This window comes from Homarus americanus, unplaced genomic scaffold, assembly GCF_018991925.1.
Source record: "Homarus americanus isolate GMGI-L3 unplaced genomic scaffold, GMGI_Hamer_2.0 scaffold7626, whole genome shotgun sequence".
Lineage (NCBI taxonomy): Eukaryota > Metazoa > Arthropoda > Malacostraca > Decapoda > Nephropidae > Homarus > Homarus americanus.
The window spans coordinates 3,194,952-3,216,470 of record NW_024718273.1 but is presented as its reverse complement, the minus strand read 5'-3'; the positions used below and the strand labels follow the sequence as shown (position 1 = coordinate 3,216,470).

Sequence of the window (21,519 nt, the reverse complement as noted above, 5' to 3'; positions counted from 1 at the left end):
TTTTACTGTATTTTGTTTCAATATAGCTTTACTGTTGTTTTTTAGCATGACTTTGTTATGAAAAAGTGCCAGAATTAAAGTTGGGGAAACTCCAGAAATGGTTGTGGGTTTACTATTCGTGGTTTCGACTATTCCCAGCTAGCAGATAGTGGATAGTTCACAAGCCTCTATGAGAGCACTATAAGTCACCCCCACATGCCCACAGTGTCTCCTCTCCCTTGTTTGTACCTAACCATTGCCTGCAATGCATCATCATTCGAGTTGTACTCAAAACTCTCAGTGTTTTTGAGCAAAATTGCCCCTAAGCCTAGTGCTAATTCTGTTAGTGAAGTGAAACATAAAAGGCAAAAGTCAGTGATGAACCTTACCAAAAAAGTTTAATTATTTTTAAGTTAAAGGAAGGAATGAGGGCTGGTTGTTTGGTGTGAAGGAGTCCATGGTCGTGTCTCAATGGCCATTGTGCCTTGGCAAATGGAGCCCCCTTTCCTCCCCTTAAAAAAAAATCTTTGAAAGAAATTCAAATACTTCCCTGATTTGTAAATTCTAACTACTCTGAACCAACAACAAATGGGGGATAGGGTGGGGATATTATTGCCACGGTCTTTTTCTCTATTAATTAATAGTATTATGATGGATGGCACAACTGACATGTCAGGAAACTATCAAATGATTGCTTCTTCTCAGAAAATGATAAACTTGGTGACAAATGCATAGGTCATACATGTCTAACAAGTCTAGTGGGGTGGAATGGGCCCCAACTATCAGCACCAGTGGGAGGGAATGTGCCCCAACTCATAATGAAATGGCACACCCCCCAAACGGTGCCAAGTCCGCCTCTGGTCCACGGTGCGGTACATAACGAAGAATGAACAAGTGAATCTGTAAGTGCTAAAGTGGCGCAGACTGATCATGATAAAAACATAGTGAAAACGGTAAAAGCATTTAACATTTGGATTTAGGAACAGCACCAGAAAAATGTGCTGATTAACAACAATGTGATTCATGAGAAGGCTAAGAGTCTCTATGACCATTTTTATGAATCAACAGGTGGTGAAGAGGCTAGTGTGGCTACTGAACAAACTTTTAGTGCCGGTAATGGTCATTTCGATAATTTTAAGAAAAGATTCTCACTCCATAATGTGAGGCTGACCGGAGAGGCAGCACCAGCTGACCACATTACCGCAGAAACAAGGGAGATAATAGAAGAGAAAGGCTATTGACTGGAGTAAGTTTTCAATTAAGATGAATCCTGTCTATTTAGAAAAAAGATGCTGGTAGAAATTTCATTAACAAGCAGGAAAGACAGGCCCTAGGGCTCAAGGCAGCCAAAACAGAGTGATGCTTATTTTTTAAGACAATGCAGCAGGCCACATTATCAAGCGTTACTTATTCTGCCACTCAGCAAACCCTAGGGCGTTGAAAGGAAAAAACAAGAACCTTTTGCCTGTTTTTTGGTAATCAAGCAAGAAGGCATGGGTGACTGTACAAGCATTCCTGGATTGGTTCCATAGATACTTAATCCCAGAAGTGGAAAGGTATCTTGCTTCCAAGATGATGGAATTCAAAATTATATGAATCATAGACAATGCAGCAGGCCACCCAGAAAGTTTGCAGTTTACTCATCCAAGTGTACAGGTAGTGTTCCAACCTCTGACACCACTGCTCTCATTCAGCCTCTTGATCAGGGTGTAATACGCACCTTCAAGGCGTATTACACCTACCCCTCTTTTGGTCGTATCTGCAGTCCCTTGATGTTAGCAAGTGTTGGAAAGAGTACAAACTCAATGAATCATTTGGTGAGCTAAAATCCGAGACAGTGAATGCTTGTTATTAGACCCTGTGGCCTGAGTGTGCTAATAACTTCCAGGGACTCCCATCTATAGAAAATGATGTGAATGGCATTGTGAGTGTTGAGCATGAATTGGGGAGTGAGAGGTTTGTGGATGTGGTCGTAGAAGATGTGGAAGAGCTGATTGCTGGGCAGGGAGAGAAACTGACAGATGATGACTTGGAAGAGTTGGTAAAAAGTGCAAAGGAAGACAAAGAAGAAGAAATCTTAGAACTGCAACAAGAAGGTAGGGGCTAGAACAATTTTGGTGTTTTTTTTTTCCGACATGTGAAGGTGGTAACTGATTTAATTATTGACTGCGACCTTTCTATGGAATGAAGCCTTAAGATCATCCAAAAAATTAGCCCTGCATTGGTTCTCTACCAGGAAATGTTTAGAGAACTTAAAACCAAGATGAAACAACTACTAATAATGATGTTTTTCAAGAAAGAGCCAACCACTCGCCCAATTGATCCATCTCCTTCACCTCCTCGGTCAGCCACTGTCACTCTACTACCTGTCTCTCCACCAACCACCACTGCATCACCCTTTTCCAAGATTGATCCTGATGACCCACCTGAGGGTCTGGATAATCTCCCTCAACTTCAGTAACCAGACTTCATCGTGCTGTAGAGAATACTTCATCAAGTTCCAAACTTTTACATACGGATGTAAGTCTGGATGACTTATTTTTTATACACAGTAATGGTATACAATAGTGCATTATGGTATTTTAAGTTGCTATTCGCTGTTTTACTTATTCACACCATTCCTTGGAACCCAATCCCTGTGAATGACAAGGGTTTACTGTATTAAATTTATGCAATTTAGAGCTATGCATGGTTTCACAGAACATAACCCTCTTATAAAGTGAAGGTTATGTGTAGTTTTATGTACTGTACTGTACTGTACTGTACTGTACTGTACTGTACTGTACTGTACTGTACTGTATGCACACTGTATGAAGTGGCTCGAGATGAATTTATTATACAATACCATTATACTTACCAGTACAGTATTTAAAGAAAAAAACTGCTAAATTTAACTGTTTTCTGGCCTTTTTCCTTTTGTGGGGTAATGTTGGGATGAGGGCAATTTGATATTTCATGCTGTTTTAATCAACCCAAAGCCTTAACAATATTGAATTAGCAATTGTTTAATTCATATTATTCATACACACACATTCTAGTATGAAAACCTCATATGATATAAAAACTTTGTATATTTATTTCAGTTGCTCAGGAGAACAATGAAAACATCAGAAGAACCTGCTCCTTTATACATTTTTTTTCAAGTCTTCTTAATACCCACACAGTGTATTGCATAGTATTTTTTATACAGTACAGTACTTTTACTTTACTTTTCTCCTCTTCACCACTAACTGGCTCGTTAGCCACTTGGGCGATCGGTCACGTGTCTGTTCGCACTGTTGACAAGTACTGGGCATGCATCTGGCTGCTGAATGTATCTAAACCTGCTCCAGTGCTTGTCAAGTCTGGTCTTGAAAGAGCTCACACTCGGTTCCGTCACAACACTCTCTGGCAGATTGTTCCAAGAGTTCACAACCCTCTCCGAAAAAGTTACCCCTCGCAGTTTTCTGGGCTTGCGGCTTCTTCACCCTTGAGCTGTAACGCCTCGTGGGGCAAGTGTCTGCCGGCTCCAGGTAAGGGCACTCAACTGAGTAGTGCCCTTTTAAGTGTTTATACACCTCAATTAGGTCCCACCTTTCCCGTCTGTAGCATAAGCTAGGCAATTTCAGACACTCTAATCTCTCAGGGTAGCTGAGGTGCCGTAGTGCAAGCACCAGTCAGGTGGCCCTCCTTTGGACATTTTCAATCAACTAACAGTCCCTATCATATCTCGGGGACCAAACAAGGTGACAGTACTCCAGATGGGGAAGCACTTCACTTCTTATAAGACCCAATAATTTAGTTTCCTGATTCACCTTCTCACAATGGCCCGAGAGCTTCAGCTCATTGTCAACATACACACCTAGGTCCTTTTCACACCCAGTCTCAATTAATGCAGTTTCTTCAACCAGTTGGGACATATGATACGCCTCCTTACCGTTGGTACGCCCCAGGTGCATCCTCTTACACTTCGTGACATTGAATCTTAGCAGCCATTTCTTCAACCATTCTTTAAATTCATAGAGATCCTTCTGCAGCTCTTCACTGTCTGCTGGTTTCTTAATTTTCCGAAATAACTTTGTGTCATGCGCAAACATTTGTATAAGGGAATGTACAGCGTCAGGCATGTCATTTTTGAAGTAAACAGACAATAGCTGGCCCAATACACTGCCCTGTGGTACCCCGCTTGTGACGGGTGCACATGACGATTCCATACCATTTATCACCATACACTGATTGCGGTCATGGAGAAAGCCACGCTAGGACATTTCCCCGAATCCCGTACCCTTCCAGTTTAATTTTCAGCTTTTCATGGGGTACACTGTCGAGGTATTATTGTCAATATTACCACCCTGTTCTAGAATTTAGGTCCAAATATCTAGTACTGTACCTTGAGTAATTGTGTTAAGCAGGAGCACCCCAGCATAAAACCTTTACAAGTTTGTTTCGAAGTAGATGTTTCATTATGGCATCTCTTATAATGCTCTCAAGTACTTTACATACTATGCTGATCAGGCTCACCGGTCTATAGATATTCATGGAGTGACGATCGCCCTTCTTGAAGGTAGGACTAACATAAGCCATTTTCCAATAACTGGGACCTTTTTTTCATCGAGGCATTTACAGAACAAGATCATCAGGGGCTCAGCAAGCTCGTTGCACAACTCTCTTATCACTCTGGGATGCACCATGTCAGGGTCAGGACCTTTAGCTTTGACAGTTAATTTCTTATAATCTCTTCTGGGAACACAATGTGGGTCAGTGCTGTGACGAACCGTCTGTCCTCAAACGCAGGAAGGTTAATCGCATCCTCTCTTGTGAACACCCGAGGAAAAGAAGCTGTTCAATGCCTCAGCTTTATCCTGGTCAGAATCTGCGGTACTACCATCTTCAAGCCTCAGGTCTGATACTCCTACTCATGTTTTTAATTTCGACTTTGCATAGCGGTAAAACGACTTTGGGTTTGACCTGACCTCGCTTGCAACCAGCCTCTTGAACTCCTTTTCAGCCCTTCTTCACTCTGACTTTATTTGGTGTCTGGCTCTTGCAAACATCCTCCTGTCCAGCTCATTGTTTGACCTAGCCCACGCCTTGAATTTCTGGGTTTTCTTCTTAACTTTGTCGACCGCCGCATGGTTCATGTGTAGGGGTCTCCTTGTATTCCTAGAGGCACTGGGTATATATTTATAGATCAAATGGTTCACTTTACTAGCTATGGTATTCAGTGTCTGCGTTCTTATGCCTTAATGAGTCATGCCAGTGGATAGCCCTCATCCCGTCATCATTTCCCTTGTAATATTTGCACCTTGGCATGCTTTTGTCATGAACTAGGTAACAGTTAAATCTGAACGACAACATTACATGTTGTCAACTAGGGATAGATGTTCCAGTTTGGCCACCATACCCTCCTCGTTTGTTATGATGAGCTCCAGTGGCTTGGATGTTTGCTGCCCTCTGTAATGCATAGGGTCCTTGACATGTTGGAACAGAAAATTATCTCTTAGAGTTTCTACAGTACAGTACAGTATAATACAAAAAATCAAATATAGCATACACCCTGTACTTATTTTCAAATTTTTTAGCTTTACTTTACATTATGAAATCTTTGGTATCTTTCTCATCAATCAATTTCCAAAGCCTCTTGTCTACTAGACCCAAACCTTGTCAACCACAATTTGCCAACTGCAGGACAATTCTAGAACATAAACCCCATGGCTAGTAATGGATTAATGTATTGTACAATGATATTTCTGTTAGCTGGAACAATTGGTGCAGAGCATTTCCGGGAACGAGAAAAAAATTCCTCATCCTGGAATTTTCTGGATAACGGAAAATGTTCTCGGAAGTTCCAAAAATAATAAGACACCATCTCTCGAACCCGGAAAATATCCCCCATCACCAGAATTTTCTAGATACTAAGAAAATTTTATCAAAATTTTCCAGAAAATGTGTCCCTCAGAAAAAAATTCAATTTCGGGTATTGGAGAGTTCCAGTGAAGAGGAATTCTGGCCAAGGGAAACATTACTCGTACATCGTTTTACCAACCATGGTATCCACTGGTTTTCATAGCCACCATGAGAGACTTCTAGTCCAGTGTTGTGGTGGCAGGGATCCCATCACCAGCCTTGATGGTTGGTGGCATGATGGGGGTCTTGACTCTTCCGTGACTAGAGTGAAACTGATAGCCCAGAATGCACCACATTACCCCCATGACCTCATCACATTTGCTTAGCCTCACTTTTCTTTTTCACAGTGCTTTTCAACCGATGTATATCCCTCTGATTCTGCTCTCAATAACTCATAATAATTCTACATTTTCCCCTGAAATATGAAAACAACTGTTTGGCCTGATATAGTTTAGTGTCCCAACTAGGATTTTTATCCCTTATGTTGATGAAAACACACACACACACACACACACACACACACACACACACACACACACACACACACACACACAAATAGAGTACATGTACAAAAGGCACAGACTGCTATAAATAATTACAAGAAATGAATCATCTTTGTCTTATTATAATGGCTTAATATATACAGCATCAGGTTTATGTGAGGACTTACCTAACAGGTTGACTGTAAGATGAACCTCTATCACAGAGTACGTCACAGGTTATCTCCCTCTCACGGCGCGTGATGTTACCTTCAGCACTAGACACACAGCTGATGCTTAAACAACTGTCATTGGGATCTTGGACAGTTACCCCAATCTATAAGAATAAAACACCATAATAATTTACATATTAACAACCTCGGGTTTAGTTCACATCTGTTTTCTATTCTATAAAATATTATTTGTCATTTCATATCATCTAATTACCTTTAAGGAATATATTTATCTACTTGTATCTGATGCAATAAAACCAGATCATACTACAGCATAGTATAGCCTACATAGTCTTCAGTAAACTATGTATTAATACACTCATCACTATATCTCATCCTTAATCCCTTTACACACACAAACAAAAACAGTAATTCTATATTCTGTCTTTCCTGCAATGATCTCACTGTGCCACACTACCAACCCCGCTCACTGTAGACTAACTTTTTTTGTTTGGTACATACTGCGCACCTTCACTTCTCCAAATATAAAATTTGCTACTCATTTACAACTGGATGAACTGAGGGTACAGTACTTGGGAACAAAGAAATTATCTTTAGGGCAGGTTGTATACACTGCATCCACTTGGCTGCTGCACCCCTAACTCACATAAAGGTAATAATGTACTAAAGACAGTTTCCTAATGAAAATTTTTATGTGACTTGCAGGAGAAAATTTTGAGCCTTTGGCACAGGGTGTTACAGTCATCCTTGTTGTTACCAGTAAACTGTATTCAGTTATAAGGTTTGTGTCTGCACACACCTACAGGTAAGTTTTAATTCCTTCTGACAAACTTTGCTCCAAATAAAGTAATCACCCCCAATGTCTTTTACTTTTTTCAAAGGAGTTTTGTTAGGTTAGATTGGTTTAGTTATAGTATTAGGTTAGACCAAAATTATAAATCCTGTTAATTGCATGTCTTGTTTTTGCCTTAATCTTAAATGACCTTGGGCCTGTTTATATAATTTGTTTATCACTGTGCCTATCACCATTTTCTAATTAGTCTACAAGATATGTAATTTTCCCATATGTACTGTATTTCGATCATGTGCCTGGCAACGGGAGCGGTAAATGACCACTAGTTAAGAGTGTTGTCTGCTTTTGTAACTCTCCTCATCCCCTGCCACATTTCAGTAGATTTACTGTTATTAACAGTGTTTATTGATATAATAGTGCTTAATATTGATTAATCATGGCATCTAAGCCAGGTTAGACTCATTACTGTAACCACCAGGCGACTGGGTCAAGTTGCGACTTGTTATGGTTGTTTTTCAACTCGTATTTTCGGATAGATACATTACAGAGGTCCCTCGGTTAACGAGCGCCTCGGTTAACGAGATTTCGGTTAACGATTTACCTTCCATAAGATTCTTAACTTCGGTTAACGAGCAATCCCTCGATTAACGAGTTTTTTTACGAGCCTACTTCAACATGTTTTCGCTTGCATTTGGCGGTCCACCAGCTGTAGTATTAGTCCGCCAATACAGTAATCGGTTTTAGGGCTTAAATTCCTTACTATTTTAGTAAATATCAAGAAGTTTATACTATTCAATAATTTTAAAAGTTTAATATTAACTTTTTTAGTCATTTTAACAATTATTGAACATAATTGAAGGTAAAGAAACTAGTTTCTGGCGTGCCACCCAGTTTGTTAACACACCAGAGAGGCGTTAGTCTCTCTCTGTTTTCAGTGGAGGTAACATCTTGCTTGAGACTCTCTTCAACTAAATGCTTTTTTTCTGTGTTTCCAAGCAAATTATTGGTCATTTTGAAATATATTTTACATATTGACAATATATAATGCAGTGCAGTGTTGATTTAAAGAAAATAATCTTGAAATACACCAAGAGAACTAAAATTTTATGGGTGAAATGGTGCCATGGGGTGACTTCTCTTCCACCCGAATGCCTTCTCTTCTTCCTTCTCCTCCACCCCCATTCTAATTCCCATCACCATCATCATCATCCAGGAGCCTTCTACATACACACCTCAAAGTAAGTGTACTTTTCTACCTTTTTTGTTGAATTTAGGCAATTTTCGGTGAGCTGGAACCAATTACCCAAAAACCCATTGAAACAATGGTTTCGGTTAACAAGTTTTTCGGTTAACGAGCAACCTGCTGGAACGGATTGTGCTCGTTAACCGAGGGACCACTGTACTTTCTTCATTCATTTTTACTCAGTTACATGCACACACCATCCTACATACATATTGTGAAAAAAATAAAAGAAATAATTGTCCTAAGAGCAAACACGTAAAGGGAATATATTGTACATTTCTTTGCACACAAGTTAGCTGGCTCAGTGAGGTAAGGCGGGTGGTGAGCTGTGCTAGGGGCATCTCCGTCCCAGAGGGTCTTCGTTACTACGGTAAAACAGGGTGTCTATGCAAATGGCGACTGTGTTAAACTTTCATTTCACTTTTATTTACCGATTTGGCAAAACAGTATTTTTTTAACTTATTTACTTTATTGGTATTATTTTTATTTATTCCTCACATTTCCTAGTACAGTATACTCTTGATTTAACGGAATCAGAAATAACGAACTCTCGATTCAGCAGAAGGAATTTGTTCTGTTATTTTTCACTCAATTTAGTGAACACTAAATCGAGATTAATTCCGTTAATACGCTCAAACCTACGGAGACACCTCAGACACATGATACAGTAAAACCTACTTCAGCCTAAGGTGAATGTACTAAATGTATAAAAACAATAAATAATAAAAGATAACAACACCATATAAGATTCACCCCCCATTTTAGCAGGGAGTATTTCGGAAACTGTTTCCAGTAACATACTGTACTGTATTGTACTGGACTTGATAAAACCACACAGGAAAAGGGAAACATGGAGCACATTAGCTTTTGTCTTTATTCAAGACATCTTCAGAGGCAACTGAATTTACAGGGATTGAGAGAGGCTTATATACAATGAGTGACCGTACATAATATTAACGTCAGGTCAATAACATGGGATCCACTAATCCCACACACCACCTCCAACACAAACAAAAAAAGCCTATAAAAAAGGGGGTGACATAACAACAAGTCAGGTCAAAAACATGAGACCCACTAATCATCTACCCTACATCCACCTCAAATGCTGTCAAAGCATTTATAACCTTAGGCCAGTTATTATTAACACCTCAACACCACAACATCACACACACAACATCTAGCGTTTAAAGTCTTGTGTGAGACACTGTGAGTTGGAGGGAGGGAGGAGGCAGGATGCAGGAAGGGAGGGAGGGGGCAGGGACAGAGGGAGGAGGCAGGGTGCAGGAAGGGAGGGAGGAGGCAGGGTGCAGGAAGGGAGGAGGCAGGAAGGGAGGGAGGTAGGGACAGAGGGAGGAGGCAGGGTGCAGGAGGGAGGGAGGGCAGGGACAGAGGGAGGAGGCAGGGGTGGGAAGGGAGGGAGGGTGGGACAGAGGGAGGAGGCAGGGTGCAGGAAGGGAGGAGGGGTAGGGACAGAGGGAGGAGGCAGGGGTGCAGGAAGGGGGGAGGGGCAGGGACAGAGGGAGGAGGCAGGGTGCAGGAAGGGAGGGAGGGGTAGGGACAGAGGGAGGAGGCAGGGTGCAGGAAGGGAGGAGGGGGCAGGGACAGAGGGAGGAGGCAGGAGGGAGCAGGCAGGGGCCAGGAAGGGAGGCAGGGAGAGAGCAGCCAGGGAAGGAGGGAGCAGGCAGGAGGAGGGAGCAGGCAGGGAGGGAGGAAGCAGGCAGGGAGGGGGGCAGGCAGGAGGGCAGGCAGGGAGGGGGAGGCAGGGAGGGAGGGAGGCTGGCTGGTGTATGTTTTGTCATTGATAAAATAAAATATTAAACACTAGATAAAAATATTATGTAAAATTTCACATCAAAATTACATGACCATTATGTTATGTACGGTCACTCATTGTATATAAGCCTCTCTCAGTCCCTGTAAATTCAGTTGCCTTTAACAATGTCTTGAATAAAGACAAAAGCTAAGGTGCTCCAGTGTATTTAGTTGATCGACAGGTAGAAGTGAACGACACACACAGTGGCAGCAGGACACAGACTGAGCAGATCTAAACAAATCTGACTCGCCAAGCGATGTGTGGCGCGTTTGGTGTAGAATTTAATGAAATCACGTTCAATTTAGTGAAATAGTTTGCTAAGTAGAGTGAAAATGATGGAAATTTTGATTTAACCGAGAGTAGCGACTCAAATTTGTTCATTAAAACAAGAAAATGCAACTGTATACACTATATCATTTTAAGAAAACTATGGCTACAGGAGGAAAATGCATACAAAAATCTTTTCCTAAATACTCCCTGCTAAAATGAGAGGTGCATCTTATATGTCGAAAAATTAGGTACTGTATTTTTGGTGTTTTTTATATAATTATTTATCGTTGTTATCGCCACGTGCCGGCAACATGTTGAGTGAAGAAACTGTTTACAACTCAGGATAGCTTACTAAGCGAGATGGAGCTGGTAGCAGCTGTGTGACTGCCTGAGGGACAGTCTATCGCCTTCTACCGTAGGGACAACAGGTTGAACTTTCGTTCAGCCAACATCTACCAGGAGGATATTATATTTGTTGTCGTTGATCAAACCCTAGACCCCAAAACGTGAGTGTGATTGTGAACTATTATATCCTCTAAGAACTCTAAATAACTTTAATAAGTGTATTTATGTAATGTATATTGATCATACTATACAAACTGTGTCCTGATGTATCAGCAGTTGTAACATGTGAGTTATATTTAACAGGTTAATAGTTTTATGTATTGTATATTGATCGTACTATTCAAACTGTGTGTCCTGATATACCAGCAGTTGTTATATGTGAATTGTTATTTAACAGGTTTTGACCGAATTATATTCATCGCGTCAACGACAAGGGTCTTATTGTCCTGCACAAACCAAAATCGCTCCTATGAGCGGTTATAATCGTTTTTATACATTTAGTACATTCACAGTAGGCTGAACAAGCATTCATATTTTTTGCATTATTAGTGAAAAATTCAACAATAACAATGGCCCCTAAGAAAATGTTTGGTATCCATAAGGGTAATAAGAAGGTTAAGCCTAGGACCTTATCAGTAAACTAAAAATTATTGTACAGTACTTTGTGTATAGTATTACTTTATAAATTTAATTTTGATTGAAAAAAAAAATGTATTTCTTGAATAAAAATTGGATATACAGGTTGTACCTCTCTAGTCCGGCATTCTGTGGTCCGGAAACTCCCGTGGTCCGGAACGATTTTAGTTTGTCCAATAGGTAGATAGGCAGCTTTTTTTTTTTTTTTCACTTATCTGAATTATTATTATTATTACAGGAGTATTAAATTTTTGCCCCTCAGGCCCCAATGTGGGTCAGTGACTTATGCCCGGGTGGGCTAATCCCCTTAAAAAAAAAAAAACAAAGCCGCGGGAAATTAGGGTTTGTTTACAACCGGCAGTTCGGCTGCTCTCTCTCTCTCTGCTTGTCTATACAGAGTACAACATTTAACCCCTCAATATATATGAGCAGTAAATAAGTGTTGCTTTCATATTCATATATAGAGTAATGACGATATGTTTTCACATGTGCGCACTTACATACGTGCAGTCTCACTTTTTTTTTTACCATTAATGGTTAGCTACTTATATTGTTCCATTTATTAACATTAAATAACAGTACAGGTACTTCAAGCAAACATATTCATTTTTTACATTAATTTTACTACAGCTAAACTCAGGGTCTTATTTTCTTCAGTTTTATATGTAGAACCAATCAGTCACTGGTTTCGTAAGCTTTAACATAAACAATGCCGGCAGCTGTCTCGTCTCCTCTAATATTCCACGTATTATTAATAAATTGTATTGTTAATTTTGCACACACAAACATTAATTCAATAAAAAGAAATTCAGAAACATTAATTAAAATATATATGAGCAGTAAATAAGTGTTGCTTTCATATTCTTATGTAAAGTAATGACGATATGTTTTCACGTGTGCGCATGCGCACTTACATACGCGATCTCTCTTTTTTCTTAACCATTATCGTTAGCTACTTCTATTGTTCCATTTATTTCCATTTATTATCATTAAATAACATAACTTAAAACAACCATATTAATTTTACTACAGCTACAGCCAAGGTCATATTTTCTTGAGTTTTATATGTAGAACCAATCAGTCACTGGTTTTGTAATCAACGAAAACAATGCTGTGTCATTTCCTCGTGTGTTTTAATATTCTACGTATTATTAATGAATAGTATTGCTCATTTTGCACACATAAACATTAATTCAATAAAAAAGACATTCAGTAATAAACAATAATGAATCTTTTGTACATAAGAGAAATGACGCTGTTTACACGATTATGCCCGTCGTCTGCACGTTTGCGGGCCGTTCAAACCCGTCGAAATTCAAGTTTACGCCGTCAAAATTTTTATTTATTTATTTTTTTGTGTGTTCCAATAAAATACGTTAAGAATTAAAAACTCGCGAAATTTGAGAAGCTACTATACGACATTTAACCCTTCAATATGTCTTTAAAGAGACCATGATGCAGAGAAAGTGGTGCTAGTGCTTCCAAGCATAAGCACAAGTCACTATCTATCCAGGAAAAGGGTGAATTTCCATGGTCCGGCACCAGTCAGGTCCCGAGGTTGCCGGACTAAAGAGGTACAACCTGTATTGGTATTGTATTCGTTTTTCGCTTAAAATGGTGGTCCTTTGGGAAAAATTTGCTCTAAAATGGACGACACTTTATCGTAGACACCTCTTCTCCCCAATTAGTCTGCCTTAGCGAGCTTATATTGTATCATAAATTAGCCGAAAACCCGATTTCCTGAAAACCCCCAAATTATATAAATACATTACAGTATAATAAATTTGTTGCTAAATATCGAAGGAGAAGCAGTTATTTGGAAATTTTTTTTGTGCAGAATCATTGTTGGTGTCTTTTTAATAATTTATATACACTCTGCAACTTATAAATGAAATACTCTACAGGTATACCCCAAAAAACAATGTCCCATTAGCCGCCGATTCACATAACTGACGCTTACATATAGGGGAATTATCCCGCAAATTTTGCTGATACCCCGGAAATCTGACAATCGAGGGAGGATCAGGAGAGCTGCTTTGAAATTGGCTGTCTCTGATTCCTCCCACCTGTCTGCACTTGTTTACACTTACCATCTGTCTCCGACTTTGTGTTTTTTCATTATTTTTTTTTTTTACTTCGTGTTACAAAGTCGTGCCTAAATGCCCCAGTGACAGTTCCCATTGTGCTGCTCCTCCTAGGGGCAGCTTGATGTGATGTGATAAGGCATAATAAGGTGATGGACCAGCAAAGATTGGTAGACACTTGAACTTGCCACCCTAGATCATCTACCATCCTCAATAACTGCCTGGTCCCATTGACTGTTTGACACCTTCTGATGGAGTGCCCCAGTCTCAGAAAGCTTTATGAAGGAAGCCGGCCTTCTACACAAGCTTTAAGTTTTATCTTTTATTAGAGTTTAAATGATTTTTAAAAAATTTCCTTGTTATTTGTTACTTATGTTTTTTACCTTGCACTATTGATTTTAGTCTTTTAAGCTTTTATTAAAATACGGCGACATATCACCTAAGCTGTTGCGTCACTAGGGATGTACAGTGATTACTAAAATCAATCAATCAATCCTCAACATGGGTAAATAACATTCATTTACATTCCTTATTTAATGCTTATTATGCTTGCTTTATATGTCTGATTTACTTTCTCGCTTGACAGTGCGAACTGCAGATATATATCAAGGGTAGATGGGAGTGTTTGGGGAGTCACTGGTCCCCAACCCTCTGAATGTGTCATATTATGGGATTAATTGCATCAATAACCGTTGATTCACTCTCCAACGACTTTTCACGATCATTATATGCGTCGATTATCGGCGTATGCCTGTACACTATTTTTTCTGGTAGAGGGGGCAGTGGTGGCCCGATTATCGGGGTATGGCTGTATTTTTTTATTTTTATTTTTTGGTAGAGGGGGAGTGGGGGCCCGCCAATGTGCCTAGTTTTGGGACCCGGGTTGGCTGGCTACACCCCTGAGCTAATCAAGATGGTTAGTTAATGTTGGCAAGGTATTATTGTATAATGAATGTAACTTACCTCTATTCTGCTTTGATTGTCGTTCATGAGACAAGCCACTCTGGTGTAAACAGGGCAACACTGGCCAGGTACAGGTGGTTCCTTATCATACACATAATGCTGAAGGTCTTCCTCGTTCGGCTCAGTACACTGTTCTTCCACTGCCTGAATCTGGATCTGGTCCTAAGAACATGATTTTATGATTTTATATATATATATATATATATATATATATATATATATATATATATATATATATATATATATATATATATATATATATATATATATATATATATATATATATATATATATATATATATATATATATATATATATATATATATATATATATATATATATATATATATATATATATATATATATATATATATATATATATATATATATATATATATATATATATATATATATATATATATATATATATATATATATATATATTAATACCTGAAATTAAATTCAGCAACTTAAAATATTTATAATGATAAAAAACACTAAACATATATTAATCAAACCATTATATAAGGCTTACATACATGTTTATCTCTGGCACAGGTATAGGTGGTGCACAGGTCATCTGACACCCAGGTCTCACCCACAGCTTTTACTTGGCTCTCCACAACACAGGCAACCTGAGAGTAATCCAAAAGTAATACAACATTTGTAAATGCTTTTAAGAATGGTTTGTTTATGTCAGTTCCTGTAGGCAAATATTGTGAGTATAATCTACAGTATAGTAAGTTATTCATGTGTTCCAAGATAAGGCAACATCAATAGGACATATATCATAGACCTTATTTCATAATAGTGGCAAATTAATAGACATCATAACCTAACTTAAATCTCATTTATCTAAATATCTGAGACATAAATTAAATAAATGAATCAAACAGAAATGAAATACATAATGAAACGATTAAATGAACAGAAACGATAAATAATGATATAAAAACCACCAAAAATACAGTACTACATATTATCCTGACCACTGGGGTTGGTTATACAGACTTTTTCCTGTGAAAAAGCCATAATTTTGAGCAGCATATTACTATACTCACTTTGTACTTAAATGTACTACACTAAAGGACTAAAACTTTTATCTTTTTTGCAAAATATGTCATGTCTATACTCTAATTATGCACTGTCTTACAAGGATTCCAGCAATACAAGTTATATTCTGCTAAGTTCTCTGTAAAATTATAAAAGATAAAAGCTTTAAGCCTTAAACTACCTTCACCCCTGGCGATGGAGGGGAGTGGGGGGGGTGGGTGAGGTACGGTGCCTGATTTTCAACCTCGGAATTTGCTTCTCGTTATGGAAGGGAAGGGAGATTTCATCAGAATTTTGTCAGAAAATGCACTTGATTTTCAACTTTGGAAACTAATTTACAGACCCAAAATTGAGAATTTTTTACTGAAAAATTCTGAGCCAATTTCAATTCTGGGTATTGGAGAGTTCCAGCTACTGGGGATTGTGGCTAACGGAGATAATACTTTATGTGCTATTGTATATTATGATGTGCTATGTGTTTTTTTCATTGTTTATTATAACATTTTTTATTAATTTTGGTCTACCTCTCACAACAATGTGGATTTCATCAACATATCCACTTTATTGCCAGAGGTATACTACACACATTCACATAATCCATTTTATCTCACCCTGCACAAGGCCATCCATGAATTAAACATAGGTACGTCGGGACTCGTGAGCCTTATAAAAATCGTCTTTACAGCTCTGAAAGCTTCTAGAATCTAGAACCTTACCAATAGTATGATTATTTAATTTGAACAACCGGTAGTTTATTATGAGCTTAATAAGTCAATGTGTGTTAGTGTAATATTCTGCCTGTTGTTAGGAACATTTGTGAATCCCTGTTGATATGGAGCCCGACCATCTAAATGATGATGTCGCTGTAGCTTAATTAGTCCGATACGTAGGCCTTTTACTGTACAGGTAAACCTCTACTTATGATATCCCAATTTACAAAAATTCGTATTAACGATGCTGATATATTAAGACCACTTCCCTATTTGCTATGGAAACAAACTCGCATTAATGATATTCCACATCCATTAACTCGCAAAGACGGCATATGAAACGTACCACTCACTTCATCTGTCAGCTAAGGCATCATCTATCCTAATGCCACCTCGTGGCCATCTGGTGACCTAAAGTCCAGGCATTGTTTCTTCTTGGTTACATGTGTGTAAATAATGGAGCTCAACGTCAATCACAATGTAAAGTAATGCACCTACAGTGCATTAACTTAATGACAGAGGCAAACTCACACCATCTCACTGTACCTCCTTTCCCACCATTCATAAACCATAACACATGCCTTTATTATGTTGCTTAACAATTGTGCTAACTTCAAGCATCATATGTATATACAGTAGACAATCTATTACTGTGTTTAAGGGGCGGCTTATTTGCCCTCAGCATGGTCTCCCCCCCCCCCCTCCCCCAGGAGAGAAATTGATACAAGCTTCTGACACAACAAAGGACAAGGGTTGTGTATCACTCTCACTATCTTTCTATTCTTGCTTCTTTAGTGGCTAACTACAATACCTTACAGACCTATAACTCAATAACTGTCTGTATGTCAGGGGTGTGGAGTAGTGGTGTGAACGTCATGACTGGCTACCGTTATCATGTGAGCTGTTGCCACATTTTTTATTTTATTTTTATGGATCTACCAAATAACTAAATAAAATTGTGCAATTAATAATTAAAAACTTAATTGATGGTAAAAATGATACGTGTGTGACTAATGTTCATTTGCCAAGTCAACCTTAATAAAGCAAACTATTATATTAACACGTGTGTGGTTGTGGACTGAACAGCGGATTCGTCCTCAGTTTTTTTTTTTTAGTTTATTGGGCACTCCCCTACACCCTGTGCAAGGTGAAGCGCAGAAGCGCTTACAGCGCCCATCTGGGAAGCATGGTGAGTTCATGTTTGCCTTTATGTCTCATGATTTAAGTGCGTAGAAGCCTGAAGGGTCGTAGGTTTTTTGTGAAGGGCGTAGAAGCCTGAAGAGTCATAGGTTTTTTGTCAGTAAGTTATTGGAAGCTCCAACAACTTTCCCTGAATACGAATTCGCAACTTTTCGATTTACAACAGGTACCTACTTGACTGCTAGGTGAACAGGGACCAAGGGGGGCTAAGAAGTGTGTCATATTATGGAATAAATTATGTTTGTGTTTACCTTTACTTTAAATGTTCTCTTGTTTTAATTGGGTTTTGTTTTGTTTTGTTGCAGATGTATATGGATTTATGAGTTGAATAAAGCCTTGATTACTGAAGGTGTTTGATATCATACGGCAATTTATTCAACTCATATTCTACTAGCAACATGGAATGCATACTCTGCCCCGACAAGCTTGATGTTGATCCAAATTCCCCAGCTGCTGAGAAGGAATACAAGCATTGGCGTTAAACTTTTGAAAACTTTATTGATGAGTGTGGAGACAGAGCGCCTGACAAACTACGATGTTTGACAAAATATGTGTAAGCTACTGTGTATGAATACTTTGCTGATGCTACGGAGTTTGATACCGCTATACAAGTGTTGGAAAAGGTGTGTGTGAATAAGAAAAATGAGATATTCGCCAGACACCAGCTCGCCACAAGACGTCAGCGTCCTTCCGAAACACTGGATGAATTTCTTCGCGACTTGCATAGACTCAGCAAAGATTGTACTCTAAAAGCTGTCACGGCCGAAGAATATCGTGAAGAGTTAGTATGGGATACCCTCATCAACGGACTGCCTTCTGCAAATATACGTCAACGTCTATTGGAAAATCAGGCTCTCACACTCTCTCACGCCTTTGATCAAGCTAGAGCCTTGGATCTTGCACAGCGTACTTCAGAAGCCTTCCAGCCACTAGGTCCTGTCATTGCAGCAGCTTCAGGATGTGTGGAGGAAACTGTTAAGTCACCACACACTAATCAACTAATCATCCAGTTGAGAACTCAACACTTGCTAGTATGACCACTAAGAAACGATGTTGGTTTTGTGGTGGCTGTATGAATATTATGTATGCTGTATGTATATTATGTATGTATATTATGTATGTGCTCCATTTATATACACTATTTATTCAGCCTAGCTAGCAGCGTGTGGCAATGTATTTACCATGTCCCACATGCTTAATTAATGTGCCTGGCGACATATGGAAGCTGCTAATGTATCACTCACCACATGTCGCCTAGAGACTAGTTGACCCCCATACAGAGTGAGGAGCGCTACCTCCCTTGTGTACATATCTGTTTATCCAGTAAATAGAACCTACGAAACTCTACAGGTGTTTGTGTTCGCTCCTGTAGATAGAACTTGATACCCAGAACACGTACATGGCGCAGTGGACCGATTTTACTGGATAATTATACAAGTAACAGTGTAAAGTTTGTGGGAAGACCGGCTTATGGACTCCTACTCTGCGTCAACCACCGCTAGTGGCCGTCTCCTCCAAGAATTTATAGCAACTTTGAGCAGTGTCAGTGACAGTGATTTTCTGTGAAGTGTTTAGTGCATTGTGTGTTTAGTGTCATAACTGTGTGACCTTGTTCTAAAGGATTCCCACGGTAAAAGGCATGTTCTGGGCATTTGCAAGGAGTAGACTTGAGTACACCTTCCCTCGCGAAGCCTGGAGGGTAACTGACGCGAGTCGTCTCCACCCCCCCTCACAGCGAGACACTGCCCGCCCGAGACACACACGTATGAACACACTGACTGCGGCCATTCCTTTATATATATTTTATATATATAATCTACTTATCTGTGCATTTAATTAATTTTTTGTCTCAGATCTTGTTGATACGACGGGCTGACCGGTCAACACTGATTTGAGACACAGTACACAGATGAAGTAATTATGTCTCGTGCCTTACGCAGTCGTGGAGCCAACGCCTGGATGAGTCAGTCGGATGACAGCTCGGCAGAGATGGATGACCAGGCGGGACAGGACGCTCCAGCTCCCACCACATCGCGCAGCCCTTCACCTCGATATTCAGCGTTGTCTCCAGAGATAATTGCTTTAATGAAGTTCATGAGGAATGAAAGGTGCAAGGATGAAGCTAACAGACGTGTGGAGAATGAAGAAAGAAGGCAAGCAGAGGCAGAGAGAGACCACCAACGGAGAATGGAAGACAGTGCACGATTTGAAGCTTTGATATCTCGCCTCACTGTTAACCAAGACCCTGGCTCTAACACTGCCTCGGTATCGACTGGTTCGGATACCTCATCAACGCTTTCTTCACACCCCCCAGCCCCACCTAAAGCGGCTGCTCAAACACCGCCCATATTGAAGCCTGATGTGAATTTCCAGACTTTTCACGAATGGCGGCGACGGTGGACTGATTATGCTACAATGGTGGATCTCCAGAGTTTGTCACAGCCGAAACAACTTATTCAGCTGCGTATGTGCCTGTCTTTGGAAACTCAGCGTGTCTTGGAACATACGTTGCAGGTACCTCCGACCTCTTCGTTGTCTGTAGAGGAGGTACTGGACATTCTACAACGGCACATCAAAGGGCAGCGGAATGAAGCTCTGCGCAGGAGGGAATTGTTTAGCTGCAGACAGATGGAGGGCGAGGCTTTTGATGCCTTTTATGTACGACTCAAGAGAGCCTCGGAAGAGGTAGATATATGTCCAGGTAACCACCAGCAGTGCGAGGAGACCCAGTTGAAGCAGGTGATCCTGATGGGTGTTAAGGACGAGGAGCTTGTCCAATGCCTCACCTCCCTTGACTCTTCCTCTTCTCTTAAGGATGTTTTGACGATATGTCGCTCCTATGAGGCTGCCAGGTGTGCCACCTCTGCCATCCGAGCTCCCCCTACAGCTGTACGCGCTGTGTCCCGGTACAAGAAGGACAAGAAGTCTACTCCAACGCCTTCGCCCACCACGCCCACGCCCGGATCACTTTGTAACAACTGTGGTAAGCAGCACGGAACACAGGTGTGTCCAGCTGCTGAGTCTACCTGCAACAGTTGTGACCGTAAGGGCCACTGGTCACTCACAGTACGGTGCCCAGCTAAGCACGTCCAGTGCAATGTGTGCGGTCGTCTGGGCCACTACGACAAGTGTTGCCCTACCAACAAACCCAAGGGACAGCGTCGGCGGAAGCTTCAGCGCCCTTCCACCAGTGAGGGCCGCCCACAGTCTTCCAATCAGAGGCATGACGACCCTGGACAATGCTCGAGCCATAATAGGAATGTGTGCTCCCCCTCGCGTCCCAGGACCAAAGTCCCCCAGTACATCAGTGTCATCGTGACCTATGGCAGTGTGTCATCCTGTCTTCAGATGTTGCCCGACACCGGCGCTGATGCTACAGTCATTGGTCCCCAGCATTTGCAATGCTTGGGGCTCTCTCCAAGTGATCTAGGACCGCCCCCCAAGGATCTCCGCTTCACGGCAGATGGTTCACAGATGGCCCTAGCCCTAGGTTCACTCCAAGCACAAGTCACCTTTGGCAACAGATCGTGTCAAGCCTGGATTGATGTGCATAACGGTGTCCCGACTCCTTTGCTGTCCTGCAGACATTGTCAAGAGTTGGCCATCATCTCCCAGGGCTTCCCCAAACCTATTCTCGAGGTAAAACACGCCAACAGGGTGCACGAAGGGAGCAGCAACTACCCTGCTGCTGCCCTACCCCTGCCTCTTGTCAGTGACACCTCTCCTTCGGATGCTCGGAAGTACTTCCTGAAGGAATTCAGCGACGTTCTGGTGACCAAGTCCGCTCTGGAATCCAAGCCTCTCAAGAAGATGGTAGGCCCCCCCATGAGGATCCACCTGAGGGACGACGCGAAGCCCTTCGCTATCTACA

At 40.5% G+C, this 21,519-nt stretch overlaps 1 protein-coding gene across 1 annotated transcript in view; it reads right to left on the bottom strand.

Moving 5' to 3' along the window:
• LOC121859372 (hemocytin-like) overlaps positions 1-21,519 on the bottom strand; it is a gene marked incomplete at its 5' end in the record, with an annotated part of 457,920 nt that overhangs the window by 15,787 nt on the left and 420,614 nt on the right. The window contains 3 exon segments of the mRNA XM_042356148.1: positions 6,536-6,681; positions 14,686-14,847; positions 15,225-15,320. Of these exon segments, the coding sequence (XP_042212082.1) occupies positions 6,536-6,681; positions 14,686-14,847; positions 15,225-15,320 (404 nt within the window).